The 20,486-nt window shown below is 41.8% G+C and overlaps 1 protein-coding gene across 2 annotated transcripts in view; it reads left to right on the plus strand.

The window, feature by feature from the left end:
- Positions 1-20,486, plus strand: part of slc35e1 (solute carrier family 35 member E1) — a 302,175-nt gene that overhangs the window by 259,169 nt on the left and 22,520 nt on the right. The window contains exon 4 of one of the 2 annotated variants that reach the window (XM_069928471.1): positions 6,000-6,137. The exons of the other annotated variant lie outside the window; for it this stretch is intronic. Coding sequence (XP_069784572.1) covers positions 6,000-6,137 — 138 coding nt within the window. The remainder of the gene's footprint in view (positions 1-5,999; positions 6,138-20,486) is intronic. 2 annotated transcript variants of the gene reach the window in all.

Here is a 20,486-nt window from a genome sequence, read left to right on the forward strand (position 1 = left end):
AACAGGAACAACTCTGGGTCCTGTGGGAATCTTTTACCTATGATTTTTTATCTTCCATGGCTTTGAAATAAAGGGACTACATTTGCCATTTTCCAATCCTCCGGAACCTCCCTTATGGCCAGGGAGGACACAAAAACACTGCCAAAACCCCAGTAATATCTTCCTGTAGTAACCTGAGGTATATCTCATCCAGTCCCAGGGTCTTATCAATCAATCCTAATGTTTTTAAGAATATCCAACAGTCCCTATTTCTAAACCTCAGCATGCTCCAGCATATGTTTGTTCTATACTGAACTCACATTAACCAAGGTCCCTCTCTCTGGTGAACACTGAAGCAAAGTAGTCATTTAAGTCCTCCTCTACTTCTTCTGCCTCGAAGCACGTTTTTTAAAATTCTTAAGTCGTCTTATCTCCTGAGAACCCTCTGTTCTTAACATATGCATAGAATGCCTTTGTATTTTCCTTCATGCCACTTGCCAAGGCCTTCTCATGTACCCTTAGAGCTCTCGTGTCCTTTCTTACGCTCCTTCCTGGCTACCGTATATTTCTTATGAGCCCTTCCTGATTTTTGCCTTCTAAACCATATGTATGCTTCATTCTTCCTCTTAATTAGCTGCCTCACTTGTTTTGTCAACCATGGTTCCCTTATCCTTCCATATTTTCCCTCTCTTAAGTGGGACAAACCTATCCAGAACCCCACGCAAGTGGTCCCTAAACATCCTCCACATTACTTCTGTGCTTTTCTCAAAGAATGTTTGTTCCCAATTTACCCTCCCCAGTTCCTGCCTAATCCCATCGTAATTATTCCTTCCCCAATAAAACACTTTACCATTTTGTTTACTCTTATCCTTGTCCATAATTTGCTGAAGTTGAGGGAGCTGTGTCACTGTCATCGAAATGCTCCCCCACTGAGAGGATTGTCATCTGACCAGGTTCATTACTCAGTACTAGATCCAATTTGTCCTCCTCTATTCAGCTGGTCCATGATGCATTCTCTACATCGGAGAGACCAGTCGTAGATTGCTTCGTTGAGCGCATCCTCTCCATCTGCAACACCAGTGACCTCCCAGCAGCCAACCATTTATGTCTGTCCATGGCCTTGTTTACTATCCTACCCAGACCACCTACAAATTGGAGGGACAACACCTTATTTTTCATCTTGCTCTCCAGCCAGATGGCATTAACGTTGACTTTTCTGCTTTCCACTCAACTTGCTTGCCTTTTCTTTCCCCTCCCCTTTTCCTGTCTTTCCATTTCTTCCACCCACCCAGCCATCCATCCTCCCCCTCATTACTGCTCTCCCCTCCTTCCTTTCTTCACCTATCACCTACACACCCCCCCCCAACTCTTTTGTTTGGACACCTACTTTGATGAAGGCCTCAAGCCTGAAACATTGGTTCTGTATCTTTCCCTTTGCTACATAAAGGACATGTTTGACCTGCTGAGCTTCTCCAGCACTTTGTGTTTTTTACTATCCTCCAGGATATTGGTCCCCTTCCAGTTCAGGTGTGACCCATCCTTTTTGGACAGATCGTACTGTTATGAGCCCAGAGGACCCCAAAACCCAGCAGGAATAGAAATTCACCAAGACAAATGGTTACTTAAACAAAAGATACTTTTAATTTTCTTTAAACATTAAAACAGGATTAAACTTTAACTTATTACTAGTAACTGAACCTAACTTAACCCCCTTCTAATTCTAAGCCCACATGTATGTAATGTATATATGTCCAGGAAATTTCTTTGCTTTAATAGTCCAGTCTTCACTTCTCCAAGTTCACCGGTCTCAGGCAATTCTTATACTCTGCACAGAATTTAACATTTATGAATTTTCACTGGGCTCTGGTGCTTAAAGGTAAATGGTTACCGCTCAGGAAGGTTCTTGTTGGTTTCAGAGAGATATTTGTTGCTCGTTGCACACACACAAATACACACACAGCCACTTTATAGTGTATTACCGAAGAAACTTCCCCCATCATGGGTTTTCCAAATGATAGCCTCTTCTTCCAGGTCACCACAGAGTTCCTCTTGTTTCCCTTATTTCAGGAGAAACACTCTGGCCAGCCATTTCCTCTTACAAGGGGTTTCAACAGGTTGAACTCAGAACTCACAACCCATCTTCAAAATGGGGTTTTCAACAAGCCACGTTGCAGCCTCAAAAGCCATTGTAGACTGACCTTTCTCTCGCTCTCTTTAAAAGAGAAATCCTGTTTGTTTTTTTTCTTTCTGCTTGTAAAAACCAGAACACTTCCCCAAGGCTCCAAAACCCAATCCTTGAAAGATCTTATCAGCATTTTGACCCTGGACTGTTTCATTTGCACCTGCTTTGGAAATTCTTTCCAAAGCAGTATAGTTGTCTTTGCAAAATCACTGGTGCCTGAATGTCTAGCTTCAGCCAAGCCCTTGCATTTTAAATGAGATGTGTTTTGTTACTCTGTTTGTGAAGTGACCTACACTGAACCCCCACAATCTATCTCTTCTAAAGACATTTTAATATATAAAATATAATATAACCTGTAACAGTACCTTCCCCAGAAGAGATTCCAATGATCCAAAAACCTGAAACCTTGCCCCCTGTGCCAATTATACAGCCAAGCACTAATCTCCCATATCATCCTATTCTTACCCTCACTTGCACGCGGAACTGGCAGCAATCCTGTGATTACTACCCTTGAGGTCCTATATTTCTGCTTCCTACCTAGATCTCTGTACTCTCTCTTTAGGACCTCATCCCTTTTTCTACCTCTATCATTGATACCAATGTGCACCACAACTTCTGGCTGCTCACCTTCCCTTTTCAAGCATCCCTGACCATGGCGCATGGGAGGCAACAAACCTTCCAGGTTTCTCATATCCGTAGAATGTCCTATCTGCCTCTCTTAACAATTGAATCCTCTATTGCTACCTTTTCTTCCTCCTTCCCTTCTGAGCCACAGGACCAGGCTCAGGACCGGAGACCTGATTATTGTGGCTTTGACCTGGTAGGTCGTAATCCTCCCCCCCTCCCCCAACAGTATCCAAAGTGGTATACTTGTTACTAGGGGAAAAGCCACTGGAGTGCTCTGCATTACCTGCTACTTTGCTTTCTCTCTCCTGACAGTCGCCCAGCTACCTGCCTCCTGCAGCTTTGATGTGACTACCTCCTGTAGCTCCTTTCCATGAACTCTTCATTCCTCTATACGAGCTGAAGATCATCAAGCTGCAGCTTCAGTTGCCGAACACAGTCTGTAAGGTTCCATATCTCAATGTACTTTGTGCTGATGTAGCTGTCAGGGAGTTGACGTCTTCCAGAATTCCCACATCTCAGAAGATGAAAACTCCATTAACCCTGTTCCCATTCTGACAATTCTATCTTGACATTAATACAAAGTCAAAGAATAAATAATAATAAACTCTCACCAGAGTCTTACTCTTTTCGCTGAAGCCTCTTGAGCCAAAGACACAGTTCAACACTCTAACTCTGGCCCACTTGCATGTTGGCCTCTCGCATGTTGGCCACTCTGCTTCTACCTCTCATCTATTTAAACTGTCCTCTCGCACAGTCCTGCTCCAACTCTTCTTGGAACTTCAGTATATGTACTTCAATATAGTTTAAGTGCAGTTATTGCTATGATATAATATAGAACATTACAGCACAGTACAGGCCCTTTGACCCTTGATGTTGTGCCGACCTACATATTCCTTCCAAAAAAAGTACTAAATCCTTCCTGTCTTGTAACCCTCTATTTTTCTTTCATCCATGTGCCAGACTAAGAGTCTCATAAATGCCTCGAATGTTTCAGCCTTCACCACCACCATTCCAGGCACCCACAACTCTTTGGTAAAACACCTTACCCCTGATGTCTCCCCTAAAATTGCATCCCTTCACTTTGTAGCAATGTCCCCTGGTGTTTGCTATTTCTGCCCTGGCTGTCCACTTTACCTATGCCTTGTAGATTTCTATTAAGTCTCCTCTCATCCTTCTGTGCTGCAAGGAGAAAAGTCCCAGCTCTGCTAACCTTGCCTAAAAAGATTTAGTTTCCAATCCAGACAACATCTTAGTAAATCTCCTCTGCACTCTTTCCATAACTTCCACATCCTTCCTATAATGAGGTGACCAGAACTGAACACAGTACTCTAAGTGTGCAGCATGACTTCTCGTCTCAATTAATGAAGCCCAACAGCCCATAGGCCTTCTTAACTATTCCATCAACCTGTACAGCAACCTTGAGAGATGCATGGATTTGGACCCCAAGACCACTCCGTTCCTCCACACTGTTAAGTATCCAACCTTTAATGCTGTACTCAGGCTTCTGATTTGACCTTAAAAAATGCATCACCTCACACTTATCCGGATTAAACTCCATCTGCCACTTTTCTGCCCAACTCTGCATCCTGCCTATATCCTTTTGTAATGTGGGACAACCTTCAGCATTATCCACAACTCCTCCATCCTTCGTATCATCCGCAATGCTACTGACCCATCCTTCCTGCTCCTTCATCTAAAATCCCAAGGAGCAGGGGTCCCAGAACAGATCCCTACGGAACTCCATTAGTCACTGACCTTCATCCAGGCAGAATATTTTCCGACCAGTACTACTGTAACAGAATATTTGGAGATGTTTTTGGGAGATAAATTGGGAAAAGTAGGGTAGGTGACATACATCCACACACTCTAAAGCAGATCTTATTTGAAATACTGGAGATTTCATATTCTCGGTACTTTGCAGAAACTGTGCAGAATGTCTAGGGATTTCACAAGTGGGTGTTAATTGAATTGATGTCATGAATGAATGGACTATTGTCTTTGAAGCACAGGAAGTAGACAGGCTGCCTACTGATACTTTTTGCAAGGCTTTTGATGATATTGCTCAGAGATCATTGAGGGGTTCTTGTTTACCTAAAAACAACAGATGAGCCCAAAGATTGATTGCTGGAGAGGGTCAGGGGTTTTGCAGGTGAGAGAGAGAGAGAAGGACACATGCTTCCTGGCAGTTAGAGTCTCAGAGAGAGACAGAGGGAGTCTTTGACTGTGTGTGACACATAAAGCTGTAACAAGCAAGCTTGTTGGAACTGAAACAGAAGCTCCAGAGTGGGGGATGGCTGGAAGTGCTATCTGTCTGATGTCTCTCTTGGAATAAGCGGAACAGAAAGGAACTCTGTGATAGCCTGAAAGAAAGAGGTTATCATCTGGAGAACCCTGATGGGGCAAGTTTCATCAGCAAGACATTGATGTGATTAATGGTGGTACCTCAATGGTGAAAATCCTGGAACCACAGATCTCTCTCTGCAAACCTACAAGAATCTTCCTGAGTGGTAACCATTTACCTTTCGAGCACCAAAGCCTGGTGAACTTTATACAAGTTAAATTCTATGCATAGTATAAGAATAGCCTGCAACCAGAGAATTTGGAAGAATGAGAAGTGAGATTGGACTGTGAACCAAAGAACTTTCTTAAATTTACATATACATTACATACACGTATTCTTAGAATTAGAAGGGGGTTAGGTTAATAGTGATAAGTTAAAGTTTGATTCTGTTTTCATGTTTAAAGATAATTAAAAACAACTTTTGTTTAAGTAATAATTTGTTGTGGTGAATATCTATTGCTGCTGGGTTTTGGTGTCCTTTGGGCTCGTAACACTACTCTCTGCTTTCTACATGCAAGCCAATTTCTAATCCATACAGCCAAGGCTCTGTGGATCCATTGCCTCATGACTTTCTGAACAAGTGTCTCATGAGGGACCTTGTCAAATGCCTTACTAAAATCCATAAAGACTACATCTTCATCAATTTATTTTGTTACCTCCTCAAAAAAACATTTATGCTTATGAGGCATGTTAAACATGGCAGCCAGTTTTTATACATAAATAACAATTTGATCAACTAAATTGATGTTTTTTTTAAGGGTCCTTAATGCTCTTTCGGTGTTTGCATTAAAGAAAGAAAAGCTGATGCAAATCTCAATCAAAAATTCAGTTATTACCTGTTGTGCTAACTGTGATTTCCCTTTCCGCCAGGTCTACATGTCACTTATTCCCATAATATCTGGAGTTTTCTTGGCAACAGTGACCGAACTTTCCTTTGACATTTGGGGACTAGTTAGTGCACTTGCTGCCACCCTCTGCTTCTCTCTTCAGAACATCTTCTCTAAAAAGGTAAAGAAATAGTTTTGAAATTTGAGATTTGGCATTAGCCCAGATAAGGTGAGAAAACTGAAGCCCAAATTATTTTTTGGGGGCTGGTTTCTAATTTTTTACAATTTGTTTCTCCCTTTTGTGATCCGCGACCACAGGATAAAGGGACTGAGTTCTGAATGGGGAGGTCAATGTTAAACGTTGCTGAGTACATGACGTTTTTAATCAGGAAATGCCTGGCCTTATTTTCACTTACCATTCCCATAAGAGCAGAGCTGAGATTAATAAATCATTTGGGATAACAAGCAGGACGAACGTAGCAACACTCTGGAGTCCTACAAATGACACTACTCTAATTGTGCAGTCTGCACTTCTGGGTTGTGTTGACTTTGTGGAGGTCACGGTGCCTGAATTTTAATAGAAGGAGCTTTGTTAATTTTTGGGTGGATAATAATGAATGAAGTAATGTGGAAGCAAGAGAAACACGAAACAGACTTTTCTTAGAACAAGTTTATCCAACTTGGCAACTTATTATTCAAACCTGCAGGCTCATTGCATGATTATACGGGTAGCATTTATCCTCCAATTGATATGTTGATATTTTCTCCCCCCCCCCCCCGCCATACCAAATCAAAACAGAAAATTCTGGAATTGCAGGCAGTTTCTGTCGGAGCGAAATATCCTCCAGCCAAAATTTGGGAAGACTAAAGCAGTTAGCAGCAAAATAATGCTATTCTTCGTTTCTTCTTGAAAAAGTTTGTCCAGAGAGATCTCTCCACTTTCCAGAGTTAACATTTCAGGTCTATTGGAGTCAGACAGTCATGTAGCACTGAACAGGCCTCTGGCCCACCTCATCCTTGTAGCCATTCTGGGTCACTCCCATTTGTTGGCATTTGGTTCATATTCTTCTCAAGTCCTTCTTATCCATATATCTGTGCAGCTGTTGAGCGTCAAAGTTGTGCACTTCTATGGTTTCCACTGACAGTTCATCGCAGATACGGACTACCTTCTGAGTGGAAAAAGTTGCCCATCAAGCCCCTCTTAATCCCTCCTCTTTCACCTTAAACCAATGCTTTTTAGTTTTAGAATCATCTCCTTTGAGAAACAGACTGTGAGTATTCACTCTATCCATGCCTCTCATTATTTCATATACCTTTAAAAGGTTCCCTCTCAGCTTCCTACACACCAGAGAATAAAGACCCAGCCTATCCCACCTCTCCCTATAACTAAAAACCTCCATTGCTGGCAACATCCTGGTAAATCTCCTCTGTACCCTTTCCTTCCTCTCAGATTTCAGATTTATTGTCAGAGTACATACGTGACATCATATCCAACCCTGAAATTCCTTTTTCCTGTGGGTGTGGCAGAATTACCACTAATTGGTAGTGCAAAAAAATAAACTGTACACAGTGTAAACAATTAAAAGAACTGTAAACAGATAATGTAAACAAACTGACTGTTCAATACAGAGAGAACAAAAGAAAATCAGTAAAGAGCACAAGTAAGAGTCCTTAAATGAGTTTCTGATTGACTTTGTCATTGAGGAGTCTGATGTTGGAGGGGGAGCAGCTGATCCTGAACCTGGTGGCACGAGATGGCAGCAACAAGAACAGAGAGTGTGCTGGGTGGTGTGGGTCTTTGATGATTCCTGCTACCCTCGATGGCAGCGTTCCCTGTAGATGTACTCAATAGTGGGGAGGATTTTGCCTGTGATGGCCTGGGCTATGTCCACTATCTTTTGGAGGGTTTTATGCTTAGGGGTATTGGTTCCCATACCAGACTGTGATGTAGTCAGTCAGCACACTTTCCACCATACCTCTGTACAAATTTGCCAGGGTTTCTGGTGTCATACCAAACCTCCACAAACTCCTGAGGAGGTGCTGTCAGGCTTTCTTCACAATGCCATTGGTGTGTTGGGTCCAGGATAGATCCTCTGAGATAGTGACTCCCAAGAACCTAAATTTGCTCACCCTCTCTACCGCTGATCCCCAGTGATCATTGGATTGAAAACCTCTGGCTTTCCTTTCCTGAAGTCAACAACAATCAACTCCTTAGATTTGGTGACATTGAGTGCAAAGTTGTTGTTGGTGCATCATTCAGCCAAGTTTTCAGTTCCATCCTGTATGCTGACTCATTCCTTTCCCTTATACAGCCCTCTACCGTGGTATCGTCAGCAAATTTGTAGATGATGTAGTACCAAGCTACACAGTTGTAGATGCAAAGTGAGTAGACCAGGGACCTGAGAACACAGCCCTGTGGTGCTCCAGTACTCATGGAGATTGAGGAGCAGTTCTTACCAATCTTCACTGATTGTGGTCTGGAGTGAACAGAACTGCACACAATACTCCAAGTGAGGCACAAATCCTAAGGCACACATAATGCAGGTAAATAGGGACCAGCTCAGGAAGGCACCTTGGTCAGCTTGTCAAGTTGAGCCAAAGGGCCTTTTTCCATTCTGCATGGTCTAAGACTTGCGAGACAAGTTACTGGAATGAATGGGCTTTCTGATGAGGAAAGTTTGGAGAGATTGGATTTTTATCTGTGGGTGTTTAGAAGAAAGGAAAGTTGGTTGATTAAAAAGGTCTTGACAAGTTGGAAATGTAGAAGATAATTTTTGTTATGGAAAATCTAGAACCAGGTAATTACCACAAAAAAATATGGGATTGCCTTTGGAACTTTCTCCTTTAAAGGATGGTGAAGGCAGATTCTTTGATTATTTTTCAGGCCGAGGTGATAGGAAAAAGGGTGAAAACTTACCACGGCTCGACTAAAATGCAGAGCTGTGGTTGCAATCGGATTACCCACGATCTTATTAAAAGTGATGTCCTCCTACTCCTAATTCATGCGTTTGTAAACCTTTCTACCTTTCTATTCAAATTCTCCTTAAAACTTACAGTTTTAATAAAACATTTGGTTTTCAGATCTAAATTACCCAGGTGCCTTCTCAGCAAAATTTATTTCATAATGCTCTTGTGAAACATTTAGTGAGATTTCACCATTAAAAGAGATGCAAAACAAAATTGTGCATAGGAATATTGTAGCTCCAGTGCTCTTGATGGACTAGCTCAGAAGGCATTCAGCACAGTAATAAAAGGTGATCACAGGTGAGAAAGGCTCGCTGGAGAGAGTTCTATGCACCAGAAACAAAATGTGAGGCATATTTGAAAAGTGGTACTTGGCAGATTTTAAACCTTATAACAAAAACAGCAGCAAAGTTTCATCTCTCCAGTAAAAGTTTAATGTTTCAGGACGCATTTCACTCTTGAGATCAAGTAGCAGAGTATTTCATAAAATCTGTACCTATTGCCAGATAATACTTAGAACATAGAACAGGAACAGGTCATTCAGCCCAATTTTCCCTGAATCCCATGCATCTACACCTTCTGAATCAGTCAACCATGAAGGACTTTGCCAAATGGGTTCCTAAAGTTCTTGTAGACAACATCCACCGTCCTTCCCTCATCAACCACATTTGTCACATGAAAAAATTCAATCAAACTCGTAAATTTGCTCCTCACAAAACTGTTGACTGTCCCTGACCTGACCATTACTTTCAAACTTGCATAAATCCCTATCCCTAAATATCCTCTCCAATAGTTTTCCTACTACTGATGTGAGGATTACTAGCCTATAATTTCGTGGATTATCTTTTTTTTCCCTCTTGAACATAGGTTTGTACCATTCATTAGCCATTCTCTGGGACTTCTCCTGTCACTAGTGAGGATACAAAGATCTTTGTTAAGGCCCCACCAATCTCTTCACTTGCCTCTTTCAATAAAGTTATAACCCTTTGGGCCCAGGGATGTCGACCTTAATGCTCCTCAAAAAAACCAACACCGAGAGTGTTAACCAATGGTTATATTTCAGATTATTTCAAATTGAGTAGGTCAACCTTCCCTTTTGACCTTGGCAATAGAACCATTGGCAGAAATGATAAAGGGAATAAGGATTAAACAGGAAGAATTTTAAATTATAGTATATTTAATACATCCTGAAGAATCAATGAAGAGGTTACATACCAAATTGAAAGAATATTGGGTGATTTCAGGGTTCAAAGTTAACACTGATAGAAGTGAAGTAATGCCAATGAATATGGCAAACTATACACAATATAAAAAGGAATCTCCTTTTAAATGGCAGGTACAGGCAATATGTTATTTAGGCATAAAAATAAATATTAGTTTAAATCCATTTGTTTAAGACAAATTATCAGCCATTAATGGAAAAAAATACAAGAGGACTTAGAGTGGTGGAAAAACATCAAAATGAATATATTTCCACGATTACAATATTTATTTCAAATGCTACCTATTCCAGTAATGCGAATTTTTTCAAAAATTGAATAAATTGATAAGAAAATTTTTATGTAAAGAAACCAAGAATAGCCTTGGAAAAGCTGATAGGGACATTGTAAACAAGGGGATTGCAGTTGTCAAATTTTAAAACTATTATAGGGCTGCCCAATTAAGATTCTTGTCAGATTTTTATAAGGTAGGAGAAAAGCCAGCCTGGCATAGGATGGAACTATATAAACTAGGGGGAAATGTTTCGGAACATGTACTTTACAAGTGACATGAGACGTTAAAATGCAACATAACAGTCTACCAGTACTACACCACATATTAAAAATATGGAATAGAATACATTTAGAGCGAGTTAATAAATTAAAAGATACCAAATATGTTGCTAAAACAAAACCAATTAGTACCTTTCAAAATGAATAATATATATTTTAAGGAATGGTCAAGAAAAGGAATTTCAAGAATAAAAAACTGTTTTATGGGCAATAACCTACTAACATTTGAACAGCTAAAAGATAAATATGGAAAATCACATGGTTCAATATTTTCATATTATCAATTAAAAACATATTTAAAAGAAAAGCTGGGGAATGATTTAAGGTTGCCAGAAGGTAGTAGCTTTCAATATATAATCACGGACACGATGAAATTAAAAAGTTTATTGCAAATACGTGTATTAAATTACAAGACAAAGGAATAGCTGAGACAATATACAGACCCAAAAGCTGTTGGGAAAATAATTTAAACATACAAATAAATAATGAAACCTGGAAGGAATTATGTGCGGGAACCACGCCCAGTATCAAATGATACAGTATAATTGGCTTCACAGACTAGATGCTGCACCTCAAAATTTAAAAAATGGAACCTGACTGTATCTGATAAATGCTCTCACTGCAAACATGAAATTGGTACAATGGTACTTTCAATTTGGACATGTGCAAAAGTGAAACCTTTTTGGGAGGATTTAAATTCAATGCTAGATCAAATTGCAAAAAACAAGATACCAAAAGTCCCAAACATTTTTCTGTTCAGCAATATAAAAGACGAGGAGTTAAAATTAAATTTAAACAGATTCCAAAACGATGTATCAAGATTTCATTAGCGGCAGCTAAAAAAAATGCATGATGGTAATTTGGAAAATGGAAACACCCCTGAAAATACAGCAGTGGCTCACAGAAATGAACAAATGTATCCATTAGAGAAAATTACATACAAGTTAAGAGGCAATTATGCACAATATGAACAAATTTGGGACCCATATATAAACTTTATTGGTAACTGCAACCTCAAGCCTCCAGCTCTGAACTCTTAATAAGAAATAGTATACATAAGGAAAAAGTGAAACGCACAATATTTAAATGACATGCTCCCTCTTGTTTTTTCTTTTTTCTTTTCTTTCCGTTCTGTTGTTTCTTCTCTCATTAGTTATGGAGGTTGGGGGGAGTGAAAGGTTGGGGGGAGTGAAAGGGAGAGATTTGGGGATAAAATAGAAAAAGTCACGTACAAAGTTTTGTGTAAACATTGTTAGAGATTGGTTATATTGTGATGTGTTAAATTTTAAAAAGTTATAAAACCAACACCACTTCTTGATTTCAAAATCCCCAATACATATTATACTCCCTTTCAATGTTCATGCCCATCTCCTTGGTAAATACAGATGCAAAGTACTCATTTAGTCCCTTGCCCTCTTCCTTTGACTCCCGGCATAAAATCCCTCCTTTAGTGGTCCCATCCTCTCCCTTATCATCCTTTTCTTTTTAATGTCCCTTGATATTTTTATTCATCATGCTTGCCATTCCTACAAGGCCCTAGTTTATCCTTCCATTAGTTGAAAGTTAAGAAAAAGCAATTGTTAATCCCAAAATGTTCCACCACTGAAACTCTGATCACTGGCTGAGCTCATTTGCCAATAGAAGATCTAGTGTGGCCCCCTTCTTGGTTGGGCTACCCACATGCTGCTTCAAGGAACTCTCCAAGACACACTAAACCAAATTTCACCTATTTCAGCCAATGCCACTAAGGATGACCCAGTCTCCTAATTCTACAACATTGATCTATCTGCAACTTCACATCTCATTGTTTCTCCACCTCCCAGTGGCCATTGGGAGGCCTTTCATATAGTTCTATCAGAGTGTTGCACCTTTGTTATTTCTGATCTCTGCCCACACTGCATCAGCCTGCCATTGGGTTCTCTCTGAGCACACCTATGCCCTTCTACCTGTTTGTTTTGTTCCCATCCTGCACATGTCTTTTCCACCCTGAGAACATAATATAGCTGTAGTATGAATAAAAGCTCTCACGACTGGAGGGAGAACAAACGCTTTTATTAGTTTATAACTATGAGTCAGGCTTCACAGTAGTGTTTGGAAGGATTCTGAGTTGAGGTGGGAAACCAGAGTTATATGTGAGCAGATGGGGGTGGAGCCAGCAATCAGCACAAACCACTACCAGTGAATCCCAGTTCACTGCATTCACCCCTTCCTGTCGAATTTAGGGTCTGTGAATGAAGACATAGAACATGGGTTCAGAAAAAAAAGTTGAAAAATATAGTTATTTACAGATTTAAGTGGTCCAGGGATCTGGAGATCCTGATGGACCACCTTAGCACCAGGGGGCCTTGGACTCCTTGGGTCTCTTGGTCCCCTTGTGAGGGAGGAGAGGCAGGCTGGGTCTCCGTCTCAATGATGGAGGAGGATGTACTTTCCTCCTGAATTGGATCCCCTGCGGCCCTGACTGGGGTGACGAGAATGAGCTCCGTGGCTTGCAGGTCACTTGAGGCAATGGACCCTCTGTTCTGGCGGGTGCCAGGTCCCTGATGGAGACAGTGTCCTCCCTGCCATCTGGGTACTCCACATAGGCATATGTAGGATTGGCGTGGTGTAGTTTCACCCTTTCCACCAGGGGGTCAGTCTTGCTCCTCCTCACATGTTTCCCGAGGACTGGACCAGGAGTGATGAGCTAGACTGGGAGTGTAGTTCCTGATGCTGACCTTCTTTCAAAATTGAATAGGAGCTCATGAAGAGTAGCATTGGGTGCAGTACAGAGTAGTGACCGGATGGAATGGAGCGCCATAGGAAGGACTTCCTGCCAGCGTGAGTCTGGAAGGCCTTTTGACTTCAGGGCCAGATTGACAGCCTTCCAGACCGTGGCATTCTTCTTTTCAATCTGCCTGTTACCTCGGGGTTGTAGCTGGAGGTCCTGCTGGATGTGATGCCCCTCGCCAGCAGGTACTGACGTAGCTTGTCACTTATAAAGGATGAGCTCCGGTTGCTAGGAATATAGCTGGGATACCTGACCAGGGCGAAAGTAGAATCTAGGGCCTTTATGACTGTGTCTGGACATGGAATGGTGAACGGGAAGTGGGAGTACTCGTCAGTGGTAGAGAGGAAGTAAATGTTCCCATTCATGGAGGAGAGAGGTCCCTTAAAATCGACACTGAGCTGTTCGAAGGGCCTGGATGTCTTGATCAGGTGCGCCTTTGCGGGGCGGTAGAAGTGTGGCTAACACTCCATGCAGACCTGGCAAGACCTGGTCATTTCCCTGACATCTTCCATGGAGTAGTACAGACTGCGGGCCTTGACAAAATGAGCCATGCGGGTAACCTCTGGATGGCAGAGCTCATTATGCAGAGACTGCAGTTGGCTGGTGTGTGCAGAGGCACACCTTCCTCTGAATAAGGCATCAGGAGGGTCATTAAGGGCTTCTGGCCGATAGGCAATGTCATAATTGGAGGTGGAGAGCTCAATCCTCCACCTAGCAATCTTGTCATTTTTGATTTTTCCCCTCTTGACGTTATTAAACATGAATGAGACTGAGCGCTGGTCAGTGAGGAGTGTAAATCTTCTACCAGCCAGGTAGTGTCTCCACTGCCTCACAGCTTCTACAATGGCTTTATCCTCCTTTTTCACAGATGGGTTCCGGAGCTCTGGCCTTGTAATGTCCAAGGAAAGAAATGCAACTGGCCTGCCTGCCTGGTTGAGGGTGGTGGCCAGGGCTGTCTGAAGCGTTGCTTTTCACTTAGAAAGGTACCTTCTCATCCACTGCGTGCATGGTGCCTTTTAAAATGTGATTTGGGAGGTTGTTAAAAGCTGTTTGGGCTTCAACCGAGAAAGGGAAATTAGTGGCTTTTAAGAGAGGGCGAACTTTATCAGCAAATTGAGGGATCCACTCGGTGTTATATGAATAAAACCCCAGGCATCTCCTCAAAGTCTTTGTGGTCCTGGGAATGGGGAGCTCTAACAGGGGGTGAATTCTATTGGGATTGGGGCCAGTGATGCCATTCTCCACCACATAGCCATGGATAGCCAGATATTTAGTCCTGAACATGCACTTGTCAGAGTTGTAAGTGAGATTCAGGGCTTTCGCTGCGTGGATAAAACTCTGGAGGTTGGTGTCATGGTCTTCCAAGGAGTGGCCACGGATGGTGACATTATCAAGGTAGGGAAGGGAGCCTTCAACCCATACTCATCCACCATTCTGTCCATCTACCTTTGGAAAATAGAAACCTGTTAGCGATACAGAAAGGGACTCTCCAGAATTGATAGACAACCATTAGCCTCAAATGCCGTATATGGACGGTCCTCGGAACGGATTGGCAGCTGGTGATGAGCAGCTTTCAGGTTGATGGTCGAAGAGGCGCGATACTGTGCAATATCATTCACCATGTCTGAAACTTGAGGGAGGGGTATGCATCCAGGAGTGTGTATAATTATTTGGCTATAGTCAGTTACTAGCCTGGACTTGTTTTCCCCTTTTACCACTACCACTTGTGCTCTCCACGGGCTGGCGCTAGGTTTGATGATACCTTCGTCGAGCAGACATTGTGTCTCAGACTTTATGAAATCTCGGTCTGCTGTACTGAACCTCCTGCAGTAGCAATAGGTTTGCAGTCTGAGGACAAATTCGGGAAGAGAGGTGGGGGGTCAATATTCAGTGTGGAGAGGCTGCATGTGAATTCTGATTTTAGGGGCCCTCCGTTCCAAACCATTACAGGGGAGAAGGGACCAGAATACTCCAAAGTCACGCTTTTAAAGCGACACAGGAAGTCCAGACCCAACAACACCGGAGCACACAATTCATCAAGTATATTACAGAATTCCTCTCCTTCAAACAACAGATGTACTATACAATGTTATTGAACAAGCGTAGAATGCAACTGAGACGCAAAGATTATGTGGTAATTGGAAGGATACATATTTAGGTTGTACTCTTGTACAGTCTGTGAGTCTTTGAAGCTTTCAGTAGAGCCTGTGTCGATTAGGGATTTAGTGGAATGTCCGTTTACCTTCACAGTCACTATAGAGTTTCTGAACTGGTGAGGTATGTCCTGATCTAGGACCATTGAGGCTTGGTCCCTGGAGACTCTATACTCCTCACTCGAGTGGCCCCCACTGTCCTGGGTTTCCCTGTGTGGGAAAGATGGCATCGACCTCGTGTCGCGGCAAGATGGCCGCCCTCCTTCCTCCTCCGGGTTTGGCGCTGAGTTTGAATTTGAGTCGCAGCAAGATGTCTGCTGAGCCTTTTCGCGCAGATTCCTCACTGCTACCCTCCATTGGCGTGTAGCGCAGCAAATGAGCTCAGGTGAATTCGGGACAGATGGCTTGGGTCTGTAATCGCATCAGGGAGCGGTGCAGGCCGCGGACTTCCCTGTGCTTCCCCTCACGCGGCAAACCCTCGCCCGATGCCCTTTCTTGCCACAGATGGAAAACATTGAGTCTTTAGCCGTGCAACGAGATTGGGGATGCTGGCTCTAGCCGCAGATAAAGCACTCCCTAGCATGGAAGTTCTCACTAACACAGGAAGTGGCAGCCGTTAGGGCTGGGGTTGTGGGAGCAGCCGGTCCTTGGAAGGGGTCACCTGGGTGAGCGAGCTGGCTGGCTTCAGTCGTCGTTCTCAAACTTGGCCTGTTTCGATGTATTGGCCAGTTCAACGTGGCTAGCCAGGTCCTTCTTTCCTGTCTCGAGCAATTGCTGCCTCATGTACGTCGAGCAGACCCTCGCAACTAGAGTGTCCTAGATCTTCCTCATGAACGCGGCCCGTAGATGCTCCTTGGCAAGCGTCCACAGATCTAGCAGGTAGTCATTGAAGCTCTCTCCTGGCCGTTGACGACACAGAGTGAGTTGATGCCTTGCTAGGTTGCAACTTCAGGTACCGTGCTTTCAACACCTCAATGGCAGCATCATATGTAGTGCAGTCCCTGATGACTGCATACCCTTTCATTCTACCCTTGAAAAAAGTGCAGACCTCCTGAGTTCATTGGTGTGGAAGACGTCTCTGGTTGCATTCAGGTAGGCCTAGAAGCAGCCTAGCCAGTACGTGAACTCCTCAGCTGTGTTGGGGGACAGAGGGTCTACGAGCAGCATATCAGGGTTGAGTAGCACTTCCATCATTTAGGGGAATAAGCTAATAAAATTGTAGCACGAATAAAAGCTCTCACGACTGGAGAGAGAACAAACGCTATTATTAACATAATTATAGGTAGGGTTTCACAGTCGTCTTCGGAAGGGTTGTGGGTTTAGGGAGGAAACCAGGTTTATAAGTGAGTAGATGGGGGTGGGGCCAGCCGTTAGCACAACACATCCCAGTTCACTGCAATAGCGAGGTAGGCTTCCCTTGATGACCGCTTGCGTGCACTGTTATGGAGTGCTTTATTGAGTTCAAATGTCCCAAGGCTATACTCTTCTTTCTTCTTTGGCTTGGCTTCGCAGACGAAGATTAATGGAGGGGTAATGTCCATGTCAGCTGCAGGCTCGTTTGTGGCTGACAAGTCCGATGCAGGACAGGCAGACAAGGTTGCAGGGGAAAATTGGTTGGTTGGGGTTGGGTGTTGGGTTTTTCCTCCTTTGTCTTTTGTCAGTGAGGTGGGCTCTGTGGTCTTCTTCAAAGGAGGTTGCTGCCCGCCGAACTGTGAGGCGCCAAGATGCACGGTTTGAGGCGATATCAGCCCACTGGCGGTGGTCAATGTGGCAGACACCAAGAGATTTCTTTAGGCAGTCCTTGTACCTCTTCTTTGGTGCACCTCTGTCTCGGTGGCCAGTGGAGAGGTCGCCATATAACACGATCTTGGGAAGGCGATGGTCCTCCATTCTGGAGACATGACCTACCCAGCGCAGTTTGATCTTCAGCAGCGTGGATTCGATCTCTGCCATCTCGAGTACTTTGATGTTGGAGATGAAGTCGCTCCAATGAATGTTGAGGATGGAGCGGAGACAATGTTGGTGGAAGCGTTCTAGGAGCCATAGGTGATGCCAGTAGAGGACCCATGATTCAGAGCCGAACAGGAGTGTGGGTATGACAATGGCTTTGTATACGCTAATCTTTGTGAGGTTTTTTCAGTAGGTTGTTTTTCCAGACTTTTCTTTTTAATTTTTTTATTTTTCACACCACATTGACCATGATACATACATTTTCCTTTTCAAATATATACAGTGCCATTTTCTACCCCCCTCCCTCCTCCCATCCCACCCTCCCTACCTCCCCCCATCCATTTAAAGTACAAAATCTAAGATACATTAAACCAGTCAAACAATGTTGTCATTCAATAAAAATAAACAAGAAATTCCACTGAGTCAATTCTTTTCATTTCCTTCTCCTTTCGTTAATTTAGGTAGTGAATGTCCCCGGTAGGTTTTCTCTATTGTGTTTCATGTAAGGCTCCCATATTTGTTCAAATATTTCAATATTATTTCTTAAACTATATGTTATTTTTTCTAATGGAATACATTTATTCATTTCTATATACCATTGTTGTATTTTCAAATTATCTTCCAATTTCCAGGTTGACATAATACATTTTTTTGCTACGGCTAGAGCTATCTTAACAAATCTTTTTTGTGCACCATCCAAATCAATTCCAAATTCTTTGTTTTTTATGTTACTTAGGAGGAAGATCTCTGGATTTTTTGGTATATTGTTTTCTGTAATTTTATTTACTATTTGGCTTAGATCTTCCCAAAATTTTTCTACTTTCTCACATGTCCAGATTGCGTGAATTGTTGTTCCCATTTCTTTTTTACATCGAAAACATCTGTCAGATACTGTTGGGTCCCATTTATTTAACTTTTGAGGTGTAATGTATAGCCTGTGTATCCAGTTATATTGTATCATACGTAACCTCGTATTTATTGTATTTCTCATCGTTCCAGAACATAACTTCTCCCATGTTTCCTTTTTTATCTTTATATTTAAATCTTGTTCCCATTTTTGTTTAGTTTTACCATTTGTTTCCTCATTCTCCTTTCCTTGCAGTTTAATATACATATTTGTTATAAATCTTTTGATTATCATTGTATCTGTAATCACATATTCAAAGTTACTTCCCTCTGGTAAACTCAGACTGCTTCCTAATTTGTCCTTCAAGTAAGATCTCAATTGTAAATATGCAAGCGCTGTATCTTGAGTTATATTGTATTTATCTTTCATTTGTTCAAAGGATAATAATCTATTTCCTGAAAAACAATTTTCTATTCTTTTGATCCCTTTTTTCTCCCATTCTCTAAAGGAAATGTTATCTATTGTAAAAGGGAGTAACTTATTTTGCTTCAATATTAGTTTTGGTAATTGGTAATTTGTTTTATTCCTTTCTACATGAATCTTTTTCCAAATATTGAGTAGATGATGTAATACTGGAGAACTCCTACGTTGTACCAATTTTTCATCCCATTTATATAATATGTGTTCAGGTATCTTTTCCCCTATTTTATCTAATTCTAATCTAGTCCAATCTGGCTTTTCCCTTGTTTGATAAAAATCTGATAGGTATCTTAATTGTGCGGCTCTATAATAATTTTTAAAGATTGGCAGTTGTAAGCCTCCTTGTTTATACCATTCTGTTAATTTATCTAGTGCTATCCTTGGTTTCCCCCCTTTCCATAAAAGTTTCCTTATTATTTTCTTTAACTCCTTGAAGAATTTCTCTGTCAAGTGTATTGGCAATGCCTGAAATAGGTATAATATCCTTGGAAAAATGTTTATTTTAATACAGTTTATCCTTCCTATTAGTGTTAATGGTAAATCTTTCCAATGCTCTAAATCGTCCTGCAATTTTTTCATTAGTGGATAATAATTGAGTTTATATAGATGGCCGAGATTTTTATTTATTTGTATACCTAGGTATCTTATTGCTTGCATTTGCCATCTGAATGGTGATTCCTTCTTAAATTTTGAGAAATCCGCATTATTCATTGGCATTGCTTCACTTTTATTTACGTTAATCTTGTAACCTGACACTTCTCCATATTCCTTCAATTTCTTATATAATTCTTCTATTGATAGTTCTGGTTCTGTTAAGTATACTATTACATCATCTGCAAATAAACTGATTTTATATTCTTTGTCTTTTATTTTTATCCCTTTTATATTATTTTCTGTTCTTATCAATTCTGCTAGTGGTTCTATATCTAACGCGAACAATAAGGGTGATAGTGGGCATCCCTGCCGTGTTGACCTGCTTAAATTAAATTGCTTTGATATATATCCATTTACTGTCACTTTTGCCAATGGCCCCTTATATAATGCTTTAATCCAATTAATATACTTCTCTGGTAAACTGAATTTTTGCAATACTTTGAATAAATAATTCCATTCTACTCTGTCAAAGGCCTTCTCTGCGTCTAAAGCAACTGCTACTGTTGGCGCTTTACTCCCTTCTACTGCATGAATTAAGTTAATAAATTTTTTTCCAGACTCTTTTGTGTAGTCTTCCAAAGGCACTATTTGCCTTGGCGAGTCTGTTGTCTATCTCGTTGTCAATCCTTGCATCCGATGAAATGGTGCAGCCGAGATAGGTAAACTGGTTGACCGTTTTGAGTTTTGTGTGCCCGATGGAGATGTGGGGGGGCTGGTAGTCATGGTGGGGAGCTGGCTGATGGAGGACCTCAGTTTTCTTCAGGCTGACTCCCAGGCCAAACATTTTGGCAGTTTCCACAAAACAGGACGTCAAGCACTGAAGAGCTGGCTCTGAATGGGCAACTAAAGCGGTATCATCTGCAAGTTGCTCTTGTGTCTTGGTGTGAGCTTGCAGGCACCTCAGATTGAAGAGACTGCCATCCGTGCGGTACCGGATGTA

The sequence above is a fragment of the Narcine bancroftii genome, chromosome 3, assembly GCF_036971445.1.
Source record: "Narcine bancroftii isolate sNarBan1 chromosome 3, sNarBan1.hap1, whole genome shotgun sequence".
Classification (NCBI taxonomy): Eukaryota; Metazoa; Chordata; class Chondrichthyes; order Torpediniformes; family Narcinidae; genus Narcine; species Narcine bancroftii.